The sequence below is a fragment of the Vidua macroura genome, chromosome Z, assembly GCF_024509145.1.
Source record: "Vidua macroura isolate BioBank_ID:100142 chromosome Z, ASM2450914v1, whole genome shotgun sequence".
Taxonomy (NCBI): Eukaryota; Metazoa; Chordata; class Aves; order Passeriformes; family Viduidae; genus Vidua; species Vidua macroura.
Window position 1 is genome coordinate 42422425 of NC_071611.1, and position 16247 is coordinate 42438671.

A 16247-nucleotide genomic window follows, 5' to 3' on the forward strand; every position below is an offset into this window, starting at 1 on the left:
AAGATGGAAACTTCTTCTATCTTTGTACACTTTTCACATCTCGAACTATCAATAAGTTCTTGTTCTTTCTTGTTCCTTATGATAAATATAAATGTATTCACTTGGTTCTTAACTTCCTAGCTTCCCATGAGAAGGTTTAGAAATTTCCCAGCCTTTCTCAGCTTTAGAAAGTATCTTTTACCTTTTTATATTCCTACAAGTACCTATCAATTTAGAGTTCAATACCCAGGGTACCAACTCTTGTGGGTGACTAGACAACTCAGAACATCTGCCCATGACTTTATGGATGTTTTGTGTTCTGAAAGCACCAACAAAAAAACGATGCACCTACCCACTGCCCACTGCCAACAGCTCAGCTGCCCACTCCTCCCACCTCCCTTCTGTACCTATCTTGTCCAAAGCAAGTGAGCACTACTCAAAAATCCTCCCTAGATACTGCCTGGCAGAGGGAGAGATTTCAATCAGCATCCTCTGCAAGGGATACTTATTTGTTAAGCACATCTTGCCTAAATGATTGATACTTATTTCAAGATAGGATTTCCTTTGGGTCATTATTCTGTTTCAGGTTCATTTTGCAGGTGGGATATGGGGGAAAGAATTTAGATCATCCTCTAGGGATGGCTGCATGCATCTGCTCTGCATGTCAGCTTCCTGCTGATTGTCCACACTCCCATGATGAAGGGCTGTGGCTACAGATTTAACAAAGCCCCAGAGCCAGCTCAGAGGAATGCTGTGCAAATAACAGTTGTATTAGGAAGGCGCTACTGGCTTTATTTTCAAGGCTAAATACAGCAGAACTCAAAACTTTCTATTTTTAACTCAATTTCTCAAGAAAACATGATGCCTGTGTCCTTCTGTGTGCTCATCTCTCTTCACAAACAACATTTGCCCTCACTGCCAATTTCAGCCAAAGCTGGCTGCATGTGGGATGTGGTAACATAAGGTCTTACACATTCTGTGAAAAGCAATGGCCAAAGAGGACAAAACATCTGGACAGTGCCCCCAGTGTGGGAAGGGCAAGCACAGTGTGGCTGCTGCACTCACCAGACAGCTGGAGCTGGCTGGCTGACAGCTCCTGCCTGGCACTGGGAACCAAGGCACCAGGCTGCAGGAGGGCACTGGAGGGGAGGTAACCAGCACTGTCTGCAGGAAACAAGGGTTACAGTGTGGACGTGGGATCACCGACCTAGGAACAGCATGGGGTGATCAGGAGGAGGAAGGTTTGGGTATGTAGTAATGGACTGGGGATAGGAGAGCAAGTAGAAAGTGGGACTGGGAAAGGATCTAGAAAGATCTTAGATGTCTTTTCCAACCTAAATGATTCTATGATTCTATGTGATTGTGGAAGGGGAGGGCTGTAGGATGCTAATCCATAGGGAATATGGCTTCATTAGCCTCACTGCTCACAGTTATTCTAAAAAGAAAGAGAGTCTAAAAAGGAAAGTCTAAAAGCTAAAGAGTCTGAAAAGGAAAAGAGCTGATGTCTTTCCTGCCATTTCCCCACAGTCATGGGGACAGAGGATCAATGCCTTTTAACTTCTGCTCTGATCCTACTTAGTTTCTTCAAAATAGGGTCTTAACTGGGTCTGTGCAGAGAGCTCCCTGTGACCCTCTGCAGTGCTGATCTGGTCTCAGGCTCACCACAGGCATCCCAGGGCAGGACCAGGCTCTGAAGCTGTACTTTGTTACCACCTGAGCAAATAGTTCAGATGATGAGCCTGAAAGACACACATGGGTCAGGGGATGTAAAACAAAGGATAAAGAAATCATTTTTACCTTATAGATCTTGCCCTCTTCAGTACCAACGAGAAACAAATAGTCAATCTTTTTGTGAAAATCAAACGATGTCCCACTGCCTGTTAACAAAAAAAGGTCTGTCACGTAGAGAATTGGTTCAGCTGGCCAAAACATGTTTCCTGACTATGGTAAACACACACTGCCTGTGTTTTCAGAAGTGATTTATTAGCCAGAAGCTCCCAAAAGAAATCAAAGCCAACCCTTCCACTAAACTTTCCAAGCTGTGTGTCCCCAAGACCTGAAATTTGAAAAGCCACCCCCGAAGACATGTAAAAGAGCACTGAAAGGACCAGAAGGGAACTGGAAACCACTTTAGCCTACGATTCATTTTACTAAAAGCCTAAAATACCTGGTGCAAACATAAATATTGTAAGGATCTGGTCACCTCCTATTGGGGAATAACAGATCTTACATCCACAAAAATGTAAGTGGTTTCCTATGCATAAAAGAGCCCAGTGAGAAAATATCCCATCATACCTGCCTGTGCTCTTTTTTCCCTTAATTCAGAAACCATTTAGCAGGCTCACTTCAGTAAAGCCAATAGCAAAGAATGTGTTTTGGGAAGAAATTCTCTGCTAGGGACAGAAGAATCCTGTTAACGTCAAAAGCCCTGAATTGTGCAACATTGTGAACTATGTTTAAAAGAGGTGTCAACCACAAACAGGATGTGACTCATTGAGCTTTTCTGGCCTCTGCTCCTGAGGCAGATGTATCACCATCCAAGAAAGCCAGTTCACATGTTGGTGAAAGAAAATTTCAGCAGGGTTCTTGAGCAGAAGATGGGATGTCTGTTGAGTGCCAGAACTACTTGAGGCTGTCCCTACCACAGGAATACTCACAGCAACCATCAGATGAGAAACAGGAATGGGCAGACAAGGCTCAGAAGCACACAGTTACAGAAACTTCTGGTGCAGGCAGTTACCTCAAGCATTATGTCTTTAACATTAATAAAATGTAGTTCTCAAAGGAATTGTTAGGGTAATTTCAACTCTCTAATACCATCTGCATTTTTAACATTCAAATAGATTGTTTAATATTCAAGACAAGTCTTTGAAAATCCATTTCCCAGTAACACTAACAAATAATCCCAAAGCCCTGAGAGTTCTGCAGTGTGCTGCTTTAGCTGGTTTCTTGCAACCTATTGTGGCACTGCAAAGCTTCCCACAGACTGTTCAGCAGTTACTAGCATAGAAACACAGCAATTCTTAAAAGCAGAGCAAGGCTCTCCTCCAAACAGAGGTCCCATCTTCTCAGCCAAAAGCAGGTGTAGAAGGATGATAAGAGGATTCCTCAAGGACTTCCTGATGTTGAGGACCTCCAGAGCTGACTCATCCCATCCTGTCTCAAACGCAGTATAATCAGGATGAGAGCATTCAGCCTAGAAGGACTGCATTGACTCCACTTTGTATGGAGGAAGCCTAACATAGTAGCTCAGAATAGATGCTGTGTTTTTACAGAGCCCAAACTCGATGAGACACATCCCAAAAGGAAAGGGCAGAGGTTTCTTTTCACCTTGATTTTGCCAGTCCAGATCAATGTCTGACAATAAGAACAAAACTAAGTTTTGACATAAACAGGTGTGTGTACTTTATCCACACAGAGATAGCCCAGTAAAATGGACATTTCTTGGATTAATGTTCAATTCATCTTTTTATGTAAGTAAAGGCAATATGTAACCAGTAAAACTTGACTCAGTGGCCATTGCTCCAGACAGACTTTGCCCTACTGCATGATGAAAGCAAGGAGTCATAGCCCTCCTTTAGCGCCTTTCCATCTCAACACCCTGCTCCCAGTTTAATTTCCCAGAATGACTGATTAGAGGCTTTGTGTCAGTAATTAATCAGCATGGCAAGAACTTGGGCTCTTACCAAGCATTTGCAGCTGCAGCCCCTCTGGCCCCTGCATCGTTGTTTCATCTGCTGACAGCTTGATGACATCCATGTGAACCAGCTCATTCTGCAGGCAGAGGAGATTTTACATGAATAGCATGCTTTGCAGCAACAATACAGAGACATTCAGTATTTTGAAACAGCAAATTTTATGGAGGAATTCTAAAAAGCTGCCCAGAAGTTGCTTAATGTTTCACATTTGGCAGCTTGCTAACATGGTGCTTTCCACAAAACCTTCAGGAAAGTGATGCTTTAGTGCACTGGAACTGAGAGACACTGGTACATTACCTTGACATGTGCACTTGACCTGGAAAATTCTGAGTTTCGGGGTCAGTGTTTTTTAGTGAAAGTTGGCACAGTCAGCTTAAATCATAGTGTTTAGTTAAATCACCCTGTGTGGTTTAAGATGGATATTTCATATTCTCAGGGAGTGAACTAAAGCCCTACATTAATGAATAATAACTTATCATCTTTCCAGTTCTTGCTTCTTAACATCTTGTTATCCCCAGAGCAGCCTCAATTCAAAATACTCTCAACTTCATGGGCTCTGAGATGCCAGCAACATCTAGCAAGCAGTTTGCTCCAAGGGAAAACTGCCCCATGTTTATGTTCTCAGCAGAGTTCTAAAGAACTATCATGACACTGCTGTGCAAGGTGAACACAGGGCCAAAAGTTGTGTCCCAAAGAGTTTACAGACGAGGTGGGAGACAAAAGACAGATGCAAATAGACACAATGTAGGTAAATATAAAGAAACTACCAGAGGGAAAGTTGCATTCTTAGACTAGCTTTGGGAGTTGGAATAACACTGCAGAATGGAGTTGGCTGTGCCTGTAAGAACACCCTTGGGGCTCCAGAGGTCTCTGCCAACCCCAACCATTCAGTGATTCTCTGAATATGTGATAAAAAGAACAAACAACTAATGATTAGTCAGCAGTATGGGCTCCAGTGTGGACTGGATAGTATAATCTGCAAATATCCCACTGAAGCTCTGTGGGAATAAAACATAACTACTTAGCTCAGTGAATTAAGCTGTAGTTGAAACTTCTCTTAGCCCAGAGCAGGACTCAGGTGGAAAAAGAGATTCTGCCTGGCAAAGTCAACCCCAAGAATTTCCATGTTGGGGAATGTGGGAGAAGATCTTGTGGGCACCTGTTCATTACTGCAGTTGAGAGAGGACAATGCTCTAGAAGGCATTTTTATCATACTCTGGGGTTACAAAGTTACAGAAGTTTCAACAAAGGTCAAAACCCCATAATGTTCTTCCTTCTCACTAATTCTCACTGCTGCACACCCACATGTGCTGTCCTATTGACAGCAGCAAATTGTTCTCTGAGAGAGGAGCAAGAAGCAGGACAGACTCCTGCAGAGTTCCACCTTAGCAGCTCTTACAGCATGTTGGTTACAAGTCTGATTCAGTGGGTAAAGGCAGGAGAGATGCTAAGAAAGAGGCCACATGTGCTCGTGTACATGTGCATGAACTGGAAAGAGCAGCACCCAGAGCAGCAGAGTACGTTCCACTGCACGTCCAAATACCAGTGCTGGTGGGTTGTTGGGAGTGCAGATAGGACAAGCTAAGCAGGCACTTGCCCCTGCCCAGGCTCCCAGGTCTGCCTGCTCTCCAGAAAGCATGTGCCCTGTTCTAGACATGAGTCCAGTCTAAAGACCAGCTTTGGAGCTGCCTGCAGTGGGTCATGTTGATACACCCAGTGTGACAGACGTGATCTTTGCAGGCCCACAGATGTGCTGGTACACTATCGCTGTGTTCTGGTAGAAAGGCAAACCTCAAGAGACCTTCTTTCTAAGCGCACACATTTCTGCAGCCTTCCTCTGAAGATTTTTGCCAGTACCTTAACCTGGCAGAGGCCCCTGTGGACAGTTTCTGCAACCCCTGTCCTTCACAAAGGACTCTGCTTGTGCAGTCTCCCCTGCTGTGCTGGCTTTATCTTGTACCCAGCTTCACAGCATAAAAAGTGCTTCTGTTCCTGGGGCTCTTTGTCACCAGAGCCATTCACATATACCTCTGGGTAAACAGCCTGCTGACAATTTGGCCTTCCAGGAATACCAAGCAATAATATGTTGCTTCTGCCTAATAATTGCAGAGCACTTTGTAAGCATTAGTAAATCAGGCCTTACAGCTGCTGTTTTCCCCTTAGCTCTTATTAGCCTTAAGTGATGAAGCAGGCCCAGAGCTGTTCAGTAATTTAGCTGTAGGTCACACAGGAGGGGGTGAACTACGACTACTAATGAAATATGGGATTGCTGAGCATCAGCCTGAGAAGCAGTGTCATGCTGCATCCCAAACAATTCTTTGAAATGGCTGAGACATTTCTCCTTTTTGAATGTGTACACCCAAAGAGGGCACATAGAATCATCCAGCAGCAGAAGTCCTGCATCCTTCCTTGATGTTTTACATCTTTATGAGGACCCACAGTCAAGTCAAGACAGTCTAAGTACACATAATTAATGTGCTTTTTCATGAAATTTGTCCAAAGTGATTGTGCCCATTTCTAACAGAGACAACCACTATGGTCAAGGTAGATCAATTGTCCCTGGCTAACATTTGACAACTCCTATCCAAATCTTGAGTGTGGTTTGCCAAATATTCAGCTGGAAGAAAGAATGAAATTATTCACTTTGTGCTCTCAGCTTTGAAAGTGTCAAACAGCTAATAGTGTTTGAAGAAGCTTTATTTTTGGATAGCCCTCTCGAAAAGATTAACAAAGAACTCTTTCATTTATTCCCTGTTTGCACCATGGTTTTGTAGAATAGAAAACCACTGGAATATCTTCAGTTTTACTCTAAATGAAACCCAAAAAAAGCTCTTGTGAAACTGGAATTCAAGCAGATTGTCCATTTCTCCTTGCTGGATAAAAACCCCACAGATTATAACAAAACATTATTTTCATCCTGTTTCTTGTTTTCCCTGTTGAATATCTGTCCTCCCCAAAAATGTCCACAGCAGACAGCACCTAAAACATCACTGTTTTCCACCCCTGACTACTAAGTAAATACCACTTCTGGCAATTTCTGAGGTAATTTCATCTTAAAAAACAAAACAAAACAAAAACAAAAACAAAAACAAAAACAAAAACCCAAACAAACAAACAAACAAAAAACCAAACCAAAAAAACCAAAAAAAACCTTTAAAATAGTCTTTTCACATGGACAAGTTCATTACAGTAATGCAAGGAATAAGTAGAAATGACAACGGGCTAAGTGGATGCAGATCTTAGAAGTCATACTAAGGATACTTAGAAAAAAACCCCTATGTGCTCAAGTGACAGCAAAAGCACAGATTATGATGAGGAAAAGTTAAGCATTGTGCAAAAGACCCTCTGCTGGGTGAGCTGCTCTCAGAGTCCATCTGCAAACACCTAGGTTGTCCCAGTTATGGTATTTCTCTGAAGTAAGAGACTTCAGCCAGTGTTTCCTGCCTCCTAAGGGGACCGTGCTGAGCACACTCAGTTACTGGGGCTCAGTTGCTAATTGTACCCTGCCAAATCACCTCAGCTGGATGTTTCTGGATGCAGGCATGTACTACCCACTTCAACCCAAATCTTTTGGGTATTCATACTCAGGAGATGTCCTAGATTGCAAGGCAAGATGTATTCTATTTGCCATCTATTAGAAGTGTGGCATTTTTCTTCTGTTTATTGGGCAGTATTCTTTATCTCTTCCACAAACCAATCCTCCCCCCTGGGGAGACATCTGCTGTTAATGGCCTATTAAATGTCACTGCATGACTGATAAGAGTTACAGCATCCCATTGTGAGATGTTCACCCCAGAGGGAGGAGCCAAGCATTCCTACCTGGATATAATCTGAGTTTTTGGGACACCAGACTCAGCCTTTCCACAGGATTCCCAGAGGAACAGCTGCCTTTTCCACTGGATCTTCAGAGGAAGACTACACCCTTCTACAGGATCACTGCTCCAACAGAACCACACCTGACACTCCAGGAGGACTGCAGCCATTCCAATTTGGACTGCACCAACACCCTGACCAACAGGGTGTCAGGTTGTATTCTGACTCTGTCAGTGGTTTTTCTTTCGTTTTATTGTATGTATTTTGGATTTTTTTTTTTCCTTTTCCTATTAAATTGTATTTCTGACTTGGAGTCTCTCACTGGTTTTACTTTCAAACAAAAATGGGGGAAAACACAGGAGCTGAGTGCTGGGACACTCTTAATCTGTCCCTGTCTAGGGAGCTCTTTTGGGAGAAGGATTTGGGATGCATTTGCAGAAGGGATTTTTGATTCTGAAGCTGCATGTATGAACCTGGAAAAGTCTATAAAAAATAACTTCAAAATCTGTGCCGTCTGCCTGTGCTTACACTGTTCATAGGAGATGCTCCTGTTCCTGAATTGGACATGAGGCTAAGATTTACATATAATGCTAGAAATTAATCCCTGCCATTGCAGCAAGGCCTAAAAATTTCAGAACAGGCAAGCCTTGGAATAACAGATTGAAAAATGAGCATCCTAGGATGTAAAGAAATTTTTTCTTTTGTTGAGGAATAATGGGACAGCTGCTTCAAACTCATATTTAGGGCAATGCTATTATTTTTTAGCAAGAGATTTGAAATCTTTAAATGTAAAATGAAATAGCCAACAGAAAAACCCACACATTGAGATTCAGAGACATGAATCTAAGGGACATTTTGGGACATTAATTCTAGGTTTCTATCAGCGTATTTCAACATACTCCAAAAGGAAAAGCGAACAAAGGCAGGGCATGCAAACCAGTTTTAAAAAGTTGTATTGGATGTGTATTGGAGTAGGCAATGTCATGGCAGGGGGAAGCCCTCTGCCTGTCTGATAGAATGCTGCCATCCCACTGCAATGCAAACTTTGTACTACTCACTCTGTCCCACATGAGGAGAAATTTAAATTGACCCTCTCCCAATTCAAATTGCAATCTGTAGGGGAGCATTTTGGGGATGAGAATCTGGAAGCTGTGAAATAAAGCAGGTTATTCTGTTCTATGACTAATTGACCCTTCTGGGACAAATAAAGTGTTGAGAACAAGGACCAGGCTTGAATTCCTGCTGCTGCCAAGTAGGAAAATGATCTCTCATTTTCAGGCCTGTGGGATGCTATACGTGCAGGCAGGATGAAGGTTACGTCCTGACAATGAGTAGGCTGACCCTGTTTCATTTCAGAGTTCATTGTGGAGCCCCAGATCCAGCTGTGACTGCACCAGCTGCTATTGCTGACATTTATTTTAAAGCTCATTAGAAATAAAAATAATACTAATGAATCACTGAACTTTTGAAGCAATTGGTTATAATTTGACTGGAAAAAGAAATTGCCACCTACTGTTTACCTTAACTAAAGTCCACAAAACAATCCGCCCATCCGATGAGACAGAAAAAAAGTTGGAATTGTTGTCCATGTCATCCTTCTGCCACTTGACCTTAAAACAAGAAGAAACAAGAAGACAGTCCCGGTCAGCACAAGGCGTTTAGCATTAGCAGGACAGAGTCCCATGGCCTCAGCAAGGTCTTCTGAAATCCTTCCTAAAGAGCAGCTGTTTTGCACCCTGGAGGTTTGATGTTATGAACACTTGTTTCCACCAGCAACTGTCCTAAGCACTCTGGTCAGTCACTTTCCTGCAGGATGCTCCAGCAAGGGAGTAAAGCCCCTCAGCTGGAAACTCTGCACCCACCCGTGGCCACTGGAGCATTAGCCATCAAGGACAGGCCTTATGAGGTGTCTGAGCTATGCACCAGACTTCTACACTGTGGCACAGCACCATCCCAGAGAGCCCTAAGACATCTCCAAACACCACCAGTGACACCACACAAAGATCCCCAAGCATTAGCCTTGCCTTTCACATTTGACTAATTACATTACTCCAAGAGCAGTGACACATGGCTACCCTTCAGCCAGACAACCTCAAATTAGCTTTCTGCCCCTATGTGGGGTGCAGGCAAGACCTTGCAAGCAACGTGTGACAAGGGTCTTTGGGGCACTTCTATTTCAGGGAGATGAAAACTTCTCCATTAAAATTGAAATGCTCCCTACACCTTCAGAGCATCTGTCTGCCTGGTAAGGAGATTTGCCTTTCGACTGTGACAGCTCAGCAGGAGAGATTAGAACTCAGATAAATGGCTTACAGTTTAGAAGAGACATTTCAGTCAGACCAAAAGCATTAAGAACACTCGATTTTCAGATCTGGGAATTCAATCAGACTGAAGGGAAAAGAATGACTTGTCACTGGGTCTGTCAGCACACACTCCTGTTGGCATCTGTCAGATCAGGATGGGGACAAGCACTTTAGAAGGTTCTCAAAAGTTTTTCAAAGGTATATCAGTTCCTGTCCAAGCAGTGGGGCACATAAAATTCCCTTAACATCATCCCATAAACATGATAAATGAGTTTGATCATCCCAGAACTTACCAAATACTCTATCCATGACCACTTATGTAACTCATACCTAGTCCAGAAAACAAACAGCCTTCTCAATACTTTAATTACACAGATTGGGTATTCCTGTGACAGGTCCTTGTGAAAAACTGTTAATTCTCTTTTGTAAAATTGTTTAGACTGTGAAGTTCTGTGGAGCATGAAAATTAAGCAAGAGACTCGGCAAGAGACTCAGCAAGAGCAATTAAATAAGAGAGTAGTTAACCCTCCACTGAACATTTTCTTCCTTTTCTGAGGAAGGAAAAATAGAATGTAAGAGGAATCCATCTGAGAATACTTCAAGATGCCAGTTTCATGCCTATAAGACACAACTGAAGAGCTTTGAGTGGCATATACCTTTGAATATCCCTGCACAGGTGAAATGGCAATTTTCTATGTGGAACTACTTCTTTTATCTGGCATTAAAGGAATAGTATAATTCAATATGACCCAGGATAAAATGATTAATGATTAAAAAGCAGGTTCAACAGGACAATGATTGCCAAGGCTGACCCATTGTGGACAAGATGTGCTGGGTGTATCTATTCCAAGAACATCTCCCTGTGATCATGAGCTACTGCTGACAGTGATAGTCACGAGCAGCTGCTTCAAATGAAGGAGGTGGCATAGTGAGAAGGTTTAATTCAAGGTGGGAAATGCAGAGCTCAGGGACACTGGTTACAAAAACATGTCCAATCTGCCTCATGCTGGGCAAGAAAAAAGGTCATATTTTGAATCAAAAGATTTTTTAAATCTCACTCTAAAATGGTCTGACAGTAAGACGTTTTTATGTGTACGTCCAACAGAGTCCTCCTCTAACACATATTCTTCCTCTCCAGCTTGTTGTCCCAAATAATTGGGAAAAACTTTGCAGACCATCAGACCACTGGCAAATACATGGATGAAGGCTCAGCAGCTTTACTCCATCCCCATCATTCTGTGCAGACACAACTTCTGGGTCCTGATGTCTACACTAACACAGTGTTGCAAGAACCTCATCTGGAGGTGACCAAACAGCATAAGAGCTATCATGAGCTCATGGGGGGGTTTTCCCAAGCTAATTCCTTTCAGCATTCCCAAAGCAAAGAGTTTTTACCCCAGGGATTGCCTACTCCAAATAACCTCTCTCTGCTGGAGAGCTATTCAAGTTTTCTCCTATTAGTTAGGTGTCACAGCTCTTAATCCATCACATGGATAGGTGGGGTCACCAGCCCCAAAGTCAAGTAGGCTGAATTGCTTGGGGTATTCTTGCTTCTCTATTCAAAGCAGACAACAGTACTTGAGTACTGTTTGTTGAGTACTTTTTGTAGACAGCTTGAAAAACAGCCTCTCAGGGACACCAGGCTCTGCCCTCAGATGAATATTAGCTGCTCTCAGTGATGGTAGCTTGAATTTCAGAAAACAGAAATTGGCACTTAATACTTTCAATTTTCCTTCAACACCTTTGACACCTTAATCATGTTTGTGATCTTTTTTCCTCCTGATCTCTGAATCCCATAAATGCTTATTAGAGTAATTAGCCCTCATGATACTGCAATCAAATTGGGCATCTGCTCAGAACTGGCCTTTTCTCTGCTCCCAGAGGCTTGTCAACATGGCACAACCTCCCATCATTAGCAGTATCTGTGAGGGGTGGAGTATTTGAGGACAGAACCAAGCAACTGTCTGCACAGTGGCATGCAGTTAATTTTCCCCCTGAAGCATGTGATAATCAGCCAAGGATTTTGGTTATGTGAAATTATTTAGAGCAAAAGTTAAACTATGATACAAACAGAGTAAAGAAGCACATGAGAAAGAAAAGTGCATGTAAACAGCAGAGAAGAGACAAGCAAGCAAAAAGCGGCATTTTCTGTTCCTGATCATGATGAGAACTGTAACAAAAGCAAGCAATTTTTTCAGTGATCTTTAACTTGACTATTATTGCAGTGCAAAATTAGTGTGTGAAACTCATTGCTGTAAGAACAGCCTACCAGTTTTGATTTCTTAAAGCTCATTTATTTATAAAGAATTTGAGACAATTCAAAACCTTATTTAATACACAGAAATATAAATATTAAGATCTCATGCTCATTACTATGTACAGAAGGTTAGCAGGGTGATAATCCATTCATTTCTAGTGAGATAATACTATCATTTTTATCTCTGGCAGCTCCTGTCCAGCAGGAGATTAAACCATTTATCCAATCTGATTTGAAAATGCCCACATTTCTGATGTCATTCCAGTGAAATAAATAATGCTTGATCCGTTTTCATGGGACACAGGCTGTAAGTCACTTGCACTGACACAATACAATTGGTCAAAATTACCCTGGCCCAGAGTCTGGAGTGTGGTGCAGGCACAAGCTACTGCAAACACAGATCTACCAAACTCAGGTATGGGGTCCCACATGCAACACATGCACATTAACTGATTAATTAATTAAATTAATGAGCAATTGAATTGATGAGAAATTTCTTCCCTTTCTTTCCCTATAATTATCCTTCAAGGAGGCCTTTGTCAGCATTGCTATACCATGGCCCTGCTGATACCTGCCCTAAGTGAAACAAGGCAGATTTGTTGTCATTCGGGGCCTGAAAAAAACTAACAAAATCTGGCCCAGCTAGGGAAGAGGAAAAACAAGGGCACTATCAATCCCCCCCACCCCCTGGTTCACCCTTACATGAACTGGCAAGTAAGACACTCAGATGACTTTGGCATACAAACATCTCCTTGGGCTGCTGAAGTAAGTTCATGCTGTTTTGACCTGGGGACAAATTCATTCCAGCGCCAACCTGGCTATCAGTAGACTCCTAGGCAAAGCCATCATGGCATTGCAGGGTTTGGAGGGACACAAAATGCATATCTATTCACTTCTGAGGTGAAATCAGACACTCTCCTACCACTGGTGACAATTCACACAGGTTGCTCTCACAAGTCTCCAACAACAGGAACTCAAAAACCTCCCTGTAGATACATCAGTGCTTAATTGCCCTTGCACAGAAGATTTCCTTTACCAAGAGTCAAGCCAATTACTCCTTACCATCTCCCCAGTGGATGCAAAGAACAACAGTTTATTCCCCTTCTGTAACAGTTTTCAAAAGGGCAAGAAAAGTTTGTGCCACTGTTCTCTTCTCTTTTTCCCTCTCTCCAGCTCAAATCAACTATCTCAGCTGCTGCTTCCAGGTCCTGTCTTCAGAACCCAAGCCTTCACCACTCTTGTTCTTCCTCTTCAGCCTGGTTCTGCAGCTGCAAACACATGGCACAGGACTACCCTGAGTTACAACCTCCTTTCTCTTACATTCTTGCTAATTAATTAGAATGACACATATCTTTGTGCAACAACTGGTGGTGATCAGCAATGCTGATTCTATGCTTCTCCTTGGGCGCCCTGCTGCCTAACCAGCCATCTCCTATTTTGTATCTGTGCATTTAATTTCCCCTCTCTAAATGCAGTATTTGCTCTTGTCTTTATTGAATTTCATCACATTGATTTTGGGCCTTTCTTCCAATTTATCAAGATAATTTTGAACATAATCATGTCCTGCAAAGTGCCTTGTCCTCCCAGGGGGGCTTCCCTATTCTGTAACTTGAGTTGTTAATGAAAGTATTGATCAAAAAAAGACCAGAAGCGACAGCTGGAGAGTCTCACTTGTAGCACTTTCAGAGTCTGACAGTCAGCTCTGTATAACTGCTCTTTGAGCACACTGCTTCAGCCACCTGTGCAGCCTCTTTGTGGCGATTTTACCTAATTCATTTTTCTCTGCTTTGGTTATATGTATGTCACTGTGTAAGCCTAGATCAAAAGTTTTAGTTCAAGATGGATTGAGCTGATAACCTTGATTGCCTCTCCCTTATCCATGAGGCTCATCTCTCTGGAAAAAAAGGAAAAGAAATTGTACTGGCTTAATAATCTATTCTGGACAAATCCATGTCAGCTTCTCTGAATCACCTTATTAGGTAGATATTTAACACTAGCGTTGCCATTTATTCAAGTGCTTTTCCAGTATTTGAAATTGGTCTGACTGGTCAGTAATTCCCTGGGTCCAATTCTATCATTTTCCTCCGGACATTTTTCCACTCCTTCCAGCCCTTTGAGATCTTTCCTCCTTTCCCTGGCCATGCTGGTGCTACAGGCCAGTCTGCAACCTGATGCATTGCTGTGCTCTTACCCACAATTTTTACCTCCTATGGCTGGCTTTGGATGCCTCTAGCTGGGTGAATTGTCCAGATGTTGTTTTCTGGGCTCTGGTACTCTGTCTGTACCACTTCCCCTCCTGCATTTAAGGACAGGTCCTTTGAAGAAAGAACCTGCAGATACCTTTTAGCCAGACATTGGCTCTACAGCATCACTGAAAGGTGTGTGGGGACTCATGACAGTAGACTATCATATTTTAGTTTGCCCATGGCATAGGTACACAAATAAGTGTGAGTCCCTAGGTGACAGTGGAGTGGTGCTTCCCCTCATCCATGCTGCAGAGCACATCCCAACCCTGCCTCTGAGTCAAGGTGTTCACTCAGCTCACATGCTGTAAATGGGTTTGTACACAAACCCCAGCCTCTGCCTAAAACCCAGGACAGATGTAGCCCAAAAACTCTCTGAAATGCATATAATGGCATAAAATTGGTCTGGTTATTTCTTTTAAGTGCTCCTGGGTATGATTAATCTGATCTTGCTGATGAGCAAGAACTTATCTAAATATTCTTTAATATGCTCTTTCCTTATTCTGACCTGTGCTTTTATCCTCTTGTTACATTAAGCAGAGAGTCTCAGACACTCATGGTAAGATTAAAGAATACAGCATCAAATATTTCATCCTTATTCATACCACTCAGTAGTAGCTGAAAGCTTGCTTTAGTAATAACTCTATATCTTCATTCCTTTAACTACTTACATGGTTCCCAAAAGTTTTCCCTTTCCCTTTAATGACCCAGGATAACCACAGCTCACTTAACACATTCACTTCTTTTTATTAATTTATGTTTGTGCTTTTCCTTAATACTCAGCGTTAGACATGTCTTTGTTTCTGTGCCTCAAGCGTTTCTTTGTAAGTCACTGTTGAGCTGTAGATGCAGCTGCACAGGCCCCTCTCAGAGGCTCTGCCATTCTGCCCAGCCCAGCAGCTCAGGGATTTCATTCACCTGCCTCCTTAGCTGAAGAGAGACACAGACTTGCAGACTTGCACAAGTCCACAGAAGTACAAGTGCTTCCCAGCCCTGCTGTGCACTTTCAGCCATCCTCTTTTGCCCATACCTCGGTCACACAATGTAAGCAGTGGGATTAGGACCCTTCTCCTTATATTCACAGAGGCTAAAGACTTTTACTCCAGGCTTCCCACTGGCAAACATCTGACCCTTGAGGAAGGGAATCAGCCTCAGTTCTCTCTTGCAGTGCCTGACCCGGCAGCCAAGCACAGACACAAACCTGCTGTCCAAACCACATTTCCTGTGTCAGAATGCACAAGCCTGGGCCAAAGCAAAGTGCCAGAAGAGCTCTGGACTCACTTGAGGTGGACAAGCTGAACATGTGCTGGGATTTAGCAAGAGCACAAACTCTCATGGATGCAGTTTGGCTGCATCTATTGCACAATGGCCCAGCTCACCAGCTGGCAGATGAAAACTGTATGGATTCTTTCAGAGACTAAGACAGACCAAACTACAACTGGGAATACCCACCTAAACCTGGCCATGCTAGTCCAGCTGTGGGCACCTTTGATCTGTGTAGTGGACACTTTCTCCATTTTGCAGCTAGTCTGCCTTTTAGTCTGCCCCAGCATCATGCTGAGGGCTCATGTTGAAGTGTGGATCTACAATAAATTGTTCCACAGGTCACGTCTTCCAAAGCCTGATTTGATTTGCCCTGTGCTCTAGTGCAAATATCTTCCTGGACTACCTTATAGCAGTTTCTGATTTGAACTAAGAAGTAGTTCTATTTCTTCATGCTGTCACCCACTCAAATGTGTTTCTTGTTGATTCCTGACAGCAACTTTCACCAAAACAGCATCCAGAAACATCAAGTCATTACCAGCAGAGAAGAAATCTTTCACTTTCTTTTCCTGTCAATGATAAATCACAATTTTTTTGGTTATTCTCCTTTCTGGGTCACTTATCTGTGCTGTTTGCCAAGGGATCTGCTGGTCTGAAAGTCTGCTTCTACACTCAGCTTATCCAGAGTCCT

The 16247-nt window shown here is 42.8% G+C and overlaps 1 protein-coding gene across 6 annotated transcripts in view; it reads right to left on the reverse strand.

Annotated features, from left to right (window-relative positions):
• DNAI1 (dynein axonemal intermediate chain 1) overlaps nt 1–16247 on the reverse strand; it is a 138909-nt gene that overhangs the window by 48133 nt on the left and 74529 nt on the right. For 5 of the 6 annotated variants that reach the window (XM_054002477.1, XM_054002474.1, XM_054002479.1 and 2 more), the window contains exons 14-16: nt 9011–9100; nt 3666–3753; nt 1777–1856 (exon numbers count right to left, since the gene is read on the reverse strand). In XM_054002477.1, the coding sequence (XP_053858452.1) occupies nt 1777–1856; nt 3666–3753; nt 9011–9100 (258 nt within the window). The remainder of the gene's footprint in view (nt 1–1776; nt 1857–3665; nt 3754–9010; nt 9101–16247) is intronic. The other variant, XM_054002478.1, reaches the window with a different exon arrangement.